We start from the raw sequence: 10,827 nt of genomic DNA on the forward strand, positions 1-10,827 counted from the left end.
GATGACATGCAGCAAAGGGCTGCAGCTCGGAGTCAAACGTCTATATATGGGCGCCCGCGCAACCAGGTGAGCTAACCAGGCGCCCTTCAATTGATTATTTGAACGGATAACTTGAGTCTAATGGGATTATGGATCAAATCATGTTGATACAACTGTCTCAGATAACAATGCTGCTAATGCATTTTAGTGTGTGTAGTAGGTCAAGATTAGCATATTTAACAGATGATTTGAGAGCAAAATGATCCAACTACACCTCCTAATTGGATTAGCTCAGCAGACTTGACTCACAGAGTGGATCCTGTTGGTGTGGACAGGTCATTTCAATCCCTCTCTGACAGACTACACAGTAACAATGAACTCTCACAGCGCTGCATGTGTCCTGCTTTGTTCATTCAATATTTGCTTGTTCTCAGGATAAACTCAAAACCACTTTTCTTGGTTCAGACGCAGTCTGTGCTTGCGGCCACTGGGTGGCAGCAGACAGCCACTCACCTCCTGAACGTTGTTCTTGGAGAAAACCTCTGGGATCCGCAGCGCTCTCACCTCTGTCAGCGTCTAGGAGAAAAAGGGATGTAAACACCTGTGAGTGGAGCTGTGCTGGCGGATCATCAGGCCCTTTGTTACTGAGACAAAGGCGCACACACACACACACGCACGCACGCACGCACGCACGCACGCACGCAACATTAATTAGTGATTATATGTTACAGTTAACCCCAACAGACTTTTCATACAAAATAGAATAATTAACGGGATAAAAGAACAGACAGAAAGATACACCATCTCATTAGGAAGTGTCTCTGTTCTCAAGCACAAACAAACAGCAGCAGTGGGGATTCTTACTGGAGCCTAAAATGGGATGGCATCATTTTTATAATTCAAATATCGGCGGTGACCTGTCGGTTTGGGAAGGGATCAGAAATTTGTAATGGCTTTTCTGTTTAGAATAGTTCGGTTGGGGTAATTATTGCTTGCTACAGGAATTTATTCTAAAAATAGACTTTTGTATAATATTGCTTTTGTTTAATGAATGTTCCTTTGATGTGTTTTGCTTTGCTTACACGGTCCTTTGTTTTTACTTATGTTTATACAAATACAGTCTAAATGGACTATAATAATCATGTGCTTGGCAGTTTTTGTAAGCAAAAGTCAAAAGGGTAATTTGTTGTTGTATTACAACCCTTTTGGGAACTGAGGAAAAAGGAGAGGAAAAAAGTCCAATGAAGACCTGATTGTGTGCCCCTGTGTTGCTGACTCACCCTCACTCTCTCCATCTGGGTCCTGAACGGATACAGCAGCTCAAACAGGATCAGACCCAGAGAGTAGATGTCCACTTTGTGAGAGTACGAGTTTCCAGAGAGCTGCCAGGAAAAAAAAAGGATGGAATTTGAGATATAAAGTCAGTTTTAGAGGTAAGATAAGTACAATTTTTTTTTTTAAATTGTCGGCTGAAATCAACTTGTGGACTAAAGACGTCGCGAAAAAGACACAGAAATTGTTTGAGTTAGTTGAAAGAAAATAGAAGTAGAAATCTCCATTTTTATATATTATATTTACCTTTTATATTCGAGTCAATGTTGGATTTGTTTGATAAAAAAAATTGGAAGTGATTTCCTTTCATTTGTTTAAAATTCATCAAACAGTTTGAATGCTATGAGAATTCAAACAAGCAGAACTGAGTACACTTTAATATCTATTTAGCGCAAGTCATAATGTAATCGAGATATTCAACAACGTTATCGCATATTTTCCATCTATCGTGTAGCCGCCCCCCCCCCGTAGGAGACCAACCTACCCATAGAGAAATGATAGTGTGGAATCAGATCTTATCATAGTTATAGTTTTTATTGTAGTTTCAGTTTTGTTGTTAATTGTTCCGATGATAATCTCAATATTTCTGTAATGTTTATCCTACAACATCAGTGTGTGTGCTCACCTGCTCCGGGCTCATGTAGAGCTTGGTGCCGACCTGGCCCGTGTGGCGGGTCAGCAGCGGGGCGGGCGTCAGGGCGCTCGGCTCGTCCTCGTCCTCCTCCTGGTCCATGGCCGTCACCAGGCCGAAGTCTCCCACCTTCACCACGTCATCCATGGTGAAGAATATGTTGGAGGGCTGGAGGGCCGGGGAGGGGGGGCAGTTTAGAGTTATGCTAGTCTCGCTTTGCCAGACTCTCTTCCACAGCTAGTTTTTGACATTTGCTCATTTTTATGAGCAGAGTGTAAAGGTGTTTTGATAGAAATGGTCAACCAGATTATCGGTGAGCCTGGTGAACAATTCTAACTGGGGCTGATGTCAAAATAGAAGTATCAGGATTTGTTACAAATGTCTTACCGCTCAAATACAAACTCTTTTGCCTGTTATTGGACAGTGTGTAGTGTGTGTGTGTGTGCGTGCGTGTTCACCTTGAGGTCCCTGTGCATGAGCCCCTTGCTGTGCAGGAAGTCAACGGCCTCTGCAATCTGGAGGAAGATATCCAGACACTGGTTGTGCTCCCTCTGCTCAGGGAGGCAGCGCTGAGCCATCCAGTCCTTCAGGTTCTCTTTCCGACAGAGCTGCATCTGGATGTACAGGTACACCTGGAGACAGGGGAAGAGGGTTTCAATATATTACCATTTACATCTGACACTGGAAACTATTATTTCATTTTAGAGAGAGAGAAAAATGGTGTCTGGAAAACTAAATGGCTCAGGCTAACATCTGCAGCTTTATCAGCAATTACAGTACTGTGGATGTAGATTTGTTCTCCAAGAGAGAGGGTGCCATTGTGAGCCAAAAGGCTGATATAAAAAACATGAAATGTTGGTGTAATAATAAATATTTTTCATTATTTCGGTGATGCTAATGATATAACGCCAGCAGGAATAGAAATGTATAATAGTTGGAAAAAAAGCATTTTCCTTCAGCTAAAAAACAGAGTCAGAATATGTTATATGTTACAACAAACGTGTACATACAACAGTTATATTAATATCAAAAGCCCAGTCTTCACCCTAAAAATATGACTATGACACCAGTTAATGACAGCCGACTGAGTGAATGATGGACTGACCTTGGGAGAGGGCTGGACTCTCTGGGTTGGGGGAGTTGGGGGGAGAGCCAGGGTGAGGGAGGTCGGCCGGGGGGGAGAGGAAGAGGAGGGCGGGACAGATTCCTGATGTCTAGTGTGCGAGGAAGACCAGCTGTTCTTCTCCGTCAGCGTGCTGGGACTGGCAGCGCCAGAAGCCGAGTCTGTGTCCGCGTCGGCGTCTCGGTCGCAGCCCGAGTCCTCGAACACAATGTCAAAGGAAGAAGAGGTGCGGTCGCTGGGGCCGCGCGGAGGACACAGCTCAAAGGAGTGGGGGGTGTCGGAGGCGTCGGGGTCCGCCTGACTGTCCCTCTCAGACATCAGGCTGTCGTGGCCCAGCAGCGGGTGGAAGGACAGGTCTCCGTCGTCAAAACCTACTGCACTACCGGCACTGCTGGAGAGCAGCGCACGGGCGTCTACGGAGGCCTCCAGGACGTCTCCTCCTGGGCCAGAGGCAGGGGACACGGAGCTGGACACTGGAACTTTGACTGACAGCGCCTCCATGTGGTCGAGGAAGCTCATTGGCCAGTCTGTGGTACTGAAAGAGAGAAAGAAGGGTTGGTTGCTGCCAGGCTGACTCTTGTCACAATACTACTACTTCAGTGTTACTAATAATTCAAGATAACTGGGCAAGTGTGCAATATAATAAGACATGTCCCATCCAGGGTACAGCCGCACAAACAATTTATCTTCTTTGGCTTTGCATATTTGCTGTGTAACAACTTACTGCATGTGTGCCTCAAAAGAGGAAGAGGTTGATAATGTTTGTCTATGCGTGGTTATCTGGTGCTACTTTTGGCTCTAATGTGCCCAAGTAAACCCAAACAAAAGGAGTAAAGAAACCAGACTTTAACTAAGTTGCTGCAAATATGCTCGCGTGAATATGCTTTTTATTTTTTAAGATTCTTTTTTTGGCCATTTTAGCCCTTTATAAGACAGAACAGCTTGAGATGTGAAACTGTAGAGAGGGGGAATGACATGCAGCAAAGGCCCACTGGTCACAACCAATCCGTACGTACCCAACCAGGTGAGCTATCCAGGTTTCCCTGAATATGTATTTTTCCTCCACTCTGGCATTTAAACATCTGTCGTAATCAACTTGAGAAATGAGCCAAATGATGTAAAGTCTGTGGTGTAATAAATGCCATAATTCCTCCTGAGCAGAGGATTACTTCATTCTTTGCATGGATGCCGCCCCCGGACCATGGACCCCTGTGTTAGAGCCATGTTCCAACTGCTGAGAGGTACAGGATAACAAGTTTAACAAGTTGTGGCTAACCTGGCGTCTTTCAGCCACCTCTGGTCCATCTCCTCCTGCCAGCCCTCGGGCGGGCTCTCTTGCCAGGCGTTGAAGTAGCGGATAATTCCTGGATGTTCCAGCTTGGCCAGGGCCTTCACTTCTCGCATCACCTTCTCACGCGCCAGCTCTCTGTGAGACATAAAACTGAGCTTTAGAGTTTCATTCACATTTAGGACAACCATGTTTTTCAGTAGTTGGGATCCACATTTTTAGGATCTCAAGACAAATTTCTAATACGACTTATATTGACTAATAACACTTTGCTGTTCAATAAACTTTTTGTGTTTGGTGTTTTTTAATGCCACACTGGATTCATTGTTGAACAGATGCAGGTACAACTGTTCTACAAAAAGAATCAGGAATTGTTTCATGACACTAACTGACTGTAATGACCCTCACATAAGCCCAGTATTGATATACCATTGGCTCAATAAGCCTTTCAACAAAACCACAGGGCATTAAAATCATTTAGCTTGCACTGTGTGATTTACCAACCAACAAAAGGGCTGAAATAAAAACATAACCACAGATCTGCTTTAGCGAATCCCTACATTTCCATGCTTGTCAGTATAAATATAAATGCATGGCTAATATTTGTCCAAAACTGTCAGTCCTGGATCTGTGAGGTTCTCTGCGTATAGATAAGTAGGTCACTGCTTACAAAAGTCAGTCTAACAGCTTTAAAGAAAAGGAGTTAAAGGAAGAGCTAATAGCCTCAAGCAAGGAAGTCTGTGGTGTGACCAGCGAGAGGCGCTACCTGTTGGGCAGACGGATTCTTTTGATGGCGTAGTTGCAGTCGTCCACTTTGTTGCGGGCTTCAAAGACGACGCCGAAGCCCCCGCGGCCAAGGCACTGCACTGGCTCAAAGTCAGTCAGGTACCTGGGGAGAAGACACTTTGGTTGTCATTTTGCTAAGAAGAATCACTCTGCTCTCAGTAATAGAAAAGAGCTGTGTGTGACAGGTGTGTTATCACCTATATCCCTGACAATTTCAAAGACCTGGGATCAGACAGTTCACTGGGGTCAAGGAGGCTTATTTAGTGGTAAAAGGGGATTACCAGGGAAGGAATTACTACCAGCCAAGTCCCTGTTAAGGCTGCATGTGGCTGCTGAGCTGGCAGTTAACCAACTCACAGCAAAACAGTTGCATCAATTCAAACTAATGTTGTGCCTTCGGAAAAATACTTGGCTCTCTTCCATACTAAATAACAGAAAATACAAATGTTTAAACTTACTTTGTGTAACTTTAACAATGTCTTTAGTACGCATAGCTCTACTGCAAGTGGTCTTTCAATCCCACAACACCTGTCAGGTATATCACATAAACCCTGCATCTTGTGCAACATCAACCATCCCGACTCATAAACCATCATTTGTAAGTTCTCTGTTAATCTACATTCAGATTCACAATACTTTGTTAATCCCCAAGAGGCAATTCATGTTTACAGTCTATCCCATCCATGAAAGAAATACATAACATCAAATAAACATCAGCATTAAAATCAACATGCCAGTGACAACAAGTGCACAGATCAACGGGTTGTGTTAAGTAGCCCGATAGCTGGAGGAATGAAAGACTTTGCATTGACTTAAAGAAAAATAAACTCATTTAGCTTCCTTCACAGTGAGATACCACCAAACTCTGCCTCCATTTACTATTGTTAAAATCAGCAGTTCTACACCAGTGGGTGGCCTTGATTTATCAAATCCATGGCTACGTTTACATGCACACCGATATTCCACATTCCGAATATGACAATAGTCTGAATTTAATACAGGTCATGTAAACAACATATTCTGGTTGGATATTCAGAATAAGGCCTTTTTCTAAATATAGCATTTTCTGATAAAGATGTGGGATATTCCGGTATTATTCGGGTTTCAGAGACATTCTTTGGACATGTATACAGCACATTTGCAATATGCGTCTCAATCAGGGTTTTACACCCAGTTTACGGCTCTTGCCTGTTTACAGCTTATGGTCAGCTTTGGCGTTGCTATGGTTGCTGCTCAAAAATAAACCAGCCAGTTTGCAAGGCTGTGTCCCGATAAGAAGGAGAAACACAGCTTTTAAACATTATCAAAGACTTGGATATCAACAGGTCTTTGGATATGCACAGACCTAGCTACGCTGACCTTTTCAAGAAGCTGGTTGAAGAAATGAAAGAGTCTCCACTGCTGGAAAACTTAGAAAAATTAAAAAAAAGTAATCTGCACGGCTACAAGTAATATTGTCTTTTCACAATAAGGGCAAAAAACGGAGTATTATGTGCATGTAAACGTAGTCATTGTTCATAAATGTTTCACAATATTACAAAAAACTGTGCATTTTAAATTAACTACATCTTCAGACTTTATTTATGCCTATATAAGAAAAAAAAGAAATATATATATATATATATCACACACACACACACACACACACACACACACACACACACACACACACACACACACACCACACACACACACACACACACACACACACACACACACACACACACACACTCAAATTGTTAAAACTGAGCAGCATCTGTGTGAATGTTGCATCGGGAGTTGGCCTGGTCTAAAAAGGTTTGGGAACCACTGCTCTACACCCTGAGGAAGTATCCCCTCTCATGCTCCTCTGGGGATTCAAGGCGGTCTTATTAGGAAACGTGTTGGCACATGTAATTCAGGCCCTGATCCTGACTCACACCTACCTCAGCTGCCGCAACAGCCACCAGTTTATTTATGGAAACTTCTGCTATGAATGAATTGCAGCAGAAGAGGGTGGGTGTTTGTCATTTTGAGGTGGATCCAAATAATGTCCAAGTGGTGACAACAGGAGAAAAATGAAAAAAGTCATTTAGTTTGCTTGCGTTTTGGGGCATCCACTTAAAGAATGTAAACATGCAAGCTCCATCGATCAAACAACAGGAGCTCAGTGACAGCCCATAAATTATGGCTACTGATCATATTTTGGATGTCAAAAATAACAAACAAAAAAACTTGTGACAATGTGCTGACAGTGATGTAAAGTGACACTGTGACCCTGTGGCAGATGCTGCTGGGCCGGGTGGGGTCTGATGGCAAACAGCTGAGTTATCCAATCACGCACTACTACGCCTTGTATCTCCCATCTCTGCCTTGTCCTATCCAGGCAGACTGGAAGAGCACCGGTCACCATGGTAACAGTGCCGAATCTGTAGCTACACCTTGAAAGAGTGAGACTCGCGTGGAACTTTCAAGTGCGAGGATAACAACTCCCGGCAGAGTGGTAGTGTTTTGTCAAGTTCTCCTGAGTCATGACAAAAATCATTTACGAGCATATTCTGCCTCAGCGTCGCAGAGTGTTAATAATGTACCTGGACACATATTCGCTGAAACGGGTCTCCATGGCAACCGGCTCTTTGGATTCCACAACCTCAAGGTCAAACTTGGAGTCTGTCTGGCACTGTGTCTCCGACTCTTTACGTTGCTATTAGGGACAGAAGGAGGACAGCAAAGACACAATGAGGACATTAGAAATGTTTCCTAGTTTTGGATGTAAAAAACTAAGACCACCTTCTGTGGCATGCTGGGTATTTATTTCTAAGAAAACACTGAACAAAGTCTCAATGAGACAGAGGGAAGAAAATGTTTTGAATTCTGTGACAAGACATTCCTATAACAAGCAATGCACTTATGTTAAATGACACTATCCACAGAAGAATCCCCTATTTCTATCTTGCTTTAGAAATACACAGTCGAGTCTAACATTACAGTGTCAATCACTAGTTTTAACTTTGTCTATAACTGGGTGCCCATATATAGAGGTTCACTGCTCAACGCAGCAGACCCGAGTTCGCCTCTGACCTGCGGCCCTGTGCTCCATGTCATTCCCCCCCTCTCCCTTTTCATGTCTTCAGCTGTCCTGTCAAAAATAAAGGCTGAAAATGCCCCAAAATCTCTTTAAAAAGAAATGGATGTGACAAAGTTCGTTCAGTGACATTTTAAAGGAAGTACTTTGTATTTCTTTTTCTGACAAACTCAAATTAAGCCTTTATCTATACCGAATCCCAATCATAATCATAAAAGTCATCTCATATGTGGAAGCATTTTTTTAACATGCTCACTGGTTTCGGCAGCTGCGTGTTGTGTCTTAACATTATATGACGAGAATAACCACCAGCAGTCACTGGCAGCATGGCATTCTGTGTCTTACCCTCACATAGGCCACCGGGGCGGGGGGGTGGAAGAATTTGCGGACGATGTAGGTGGTGGCGACGATGCAGAAGATGATGGTGCCGAGGATCTCCTTCCACCAGGGCAGCAACAGCACAGGGTCCTTTCTCCTGCGACTCTCTGCTCCTGCCCCGTTTTCCTTTATTAAGCTCACGGCACTGTTGCGTTTCTCCCGGTAACGCTTGCTGTAGGGGAAGTAGTAGCCGTTGTCTACGGAGAAGAACAAGCAATGAATCAGTCAGCGACTTGTTCATTTTGTCCCTCTCAGCCAATTCCCTTTTCTCTGCTGTGCACTGCAGCATGACTTTACTTCACTACAGCCCTATGTCCAGCATCAGGTTCTTACCATATGGATACTGAAGGATGGATAGGGCTCCGTTGCTGTATTCGTCATGGGAGAACTTGTCATTATTCAAACACTTGTCAAATTCGTCCGAGCCGACCAGGGCTGGTGTCCGAGATGGGGAATCTGTTTCAAAGACAAGAAGAATAAGTTCTTCAATCTCCGTAAAAAGAGGGATCAAAAGAGTCGGAGCAACAATCGCAAGATAGCCGTGTATTAAGTAAAACAAAGACAAAGCCATGAGCGACAGGGAACAAATATTAGATAACATCTTATATAAATAATTTCTGAAATTCTCAGTGGATCAGATGTTATCCAACATCTTAAACTAGAGAAGATAAGATACTCCCTCCAAGGGTCTGTTTTAAAGTTTCACACTATTTGGCAGCCTTTCTTGACATGTGTAGAGAAGCAATAGAATGAAACCCAATAATACATTGTATATTCCTATATTCTTGATTTCTCATATTTTTTATTTTTATAGAATGGAATAGAATAATCTATTTGTCATTGTAAGACAATGTCACAACAAACCATACCCTCACATACACATAACAAAACAGGTGTGTCTAGTGCATAGTAGTGTACATTCACACACTTTCTCACAACTTACTCTCACACGTTAAAAAGATCACAGTACTGGGAAAGTGCAAATGCAGTGCAAAACAGGCAAGATAATTATTCATAATCATCAGCATGACAAAGTCCTATTTCTGTGACTGAATGTTTAGAGTTGTGATGGCTGTGGAGAAAAAGCTGTCTCTTAACCTGGAACCTGGTTCTGACAGATCTATTCTGTCTCCTTCTTTGGGTAAATACAGTGAGGAAAATAAGTATTTGAACACCCTGCTATTTTGCAAGTTCTCCCACTTAGAAATTATAGAGAGGTCTGAAATTCTCAGGTGTTCAAATACTTATTTGCAGCAGTATCATACAAATAAATAGTTTAATCATACAAAAATCATACATTGTGATTTCTGGATTTTTTTTTTTTTTTTTAGATTATGTCTCTCACAGTGGACATGCACCTACGAGGACAATTTCAGACCCTCCATGATTTCTAAGTGGGAGAACTTGCAAAATAGCAGGTTGTTCAAATACTTATTTTCCTCACTGTATATGAGGTGACTGGCTTTACATTTAGAGAGTGTTGGTCTGGTAGGTGGATGGGTGGGTAGATCTTTGAGATTAGTTTTGACTTTAATAAACATTGTTTAAAAGAATCTTGAAAACACAGTATCAGTATCACTTTGTGTTTAGCAATTCTAAGGAAGCCAGTCTTCAGTCACTGCTCAGCCCAAAGGTGGCCGTCACAAACTAAGTTGCCTTGGTGATTAGACACAGTGCCTACTGACTAACGGAGGTGTGAACTTACGGACTAGAGGCTTCCACTTGACTGTGGGTAGTGGAATGATGTCATCTTCTGATCCGATGGCTTTGCTGGGGAACTTTTCACTAATCCTCACTGAGGACTGGAGGTAGAGCTGTCCCTGGAACATTCCTGATAAACCCAGGGCAAAGGAGTTGGACACATACTCACACAGGTCTCTGGTACCTCATGTACTGTAGACACTTAGTGTTGAAGATACAGACACACAAATTGCAAATAATGCAACAAAAAAGGGCTGCACAATATGAGGAAAATATGTTGAATATCGTGATATTACTCGCGATAATAAACAATGTTTAATTGTACTACTGATTTCAGTATTCTGCACTTTAGTTACATTCAAAACAAAGTAAATCATTTCCAACACTCTTTTATTGCACATTGAATTGAATATAAAAGGCGGCGCTATGCAAAGAATAATAATAATGTATACTTTATTAATCCCGCATGGGGAAGTTACAATTTACACTCTGTTGTTATTACACATTACACACAGGCCTAAATTACACACACATGCTCAGTACCT

General features: G+C 42.6%; 1 protein-coding gene across 1 annotated transcript in view; it reads right to left on the reverse strand.

The window, feature by feature from the left end:
- Window positions 1-10,827, reverse strand: part of eif2ak3 (eukaryotic translation initiation factor 2-alpha kinase 3) — a 38,711-nt gene that overhangs the window by 2,330 nt on the left and 25,554 nt on the right. The window contains exons 7-17 of the mRNA XM_032511966.1: window positions 10,287-10,412; window positions 8,915-9,037; window positions 8,549-8,778; window positions 7,710-7,822; window positions 5,120-5,242; window positions 4,342-4,491; window positions 3,048-3,600; window positions 2,401-2,574; window positions 1,937-2,110; window positions 1,260-1,361; window positions 493-555 (exon numbers count right to left, since the gene is read on the reverse strand). Of these exons, the coding sequence (XP_032367857.1) occupies window positions 493-555; window positions 1,260-1,361; window positions 1,937-2,110; window positions 2,401-2,574; window positions 3,048-3,600; window positions 4,342-4,491; window positions 5,120-5,242; window positions 7,710-7,822; window positions 8,549-8,778; window positions 8,915-9,037; window positions 10,287-10,412 (1,931 nt within the window). The remainder of the gene's footprint in view (window positions 1-492; window positions 556-1,259; window positions 1,362-1,936; window positions 2,111-2,400; window positions 2,575-3,047; window positions 3,601-4,341; window positions 4,492-5,119; window positions 5,243-7,709; window positions 7,823-8,548; window positions 8,779-8,914; window positions 9,038-10,286; window positions 10,413-10,827) is intronic.

Source organism: Etheostoma spectabile, unplaced genomic scaffold, assembly GCF_008692095.1.
Source record: "Etheostoma spectabile isolate EspeVRDwgs_2016 unplaced genomic scaffold, UIUC_Espe_1.0 scaffold58, whole genome shotgun sequence".
Classification (NCBI taxonomy): domain Eukaryota; kingdom Metazoa; phylum Chordata; class Actinopteri; order Perciformes; family Percidae; genus Etheostoma; species Etheostoma spectabile.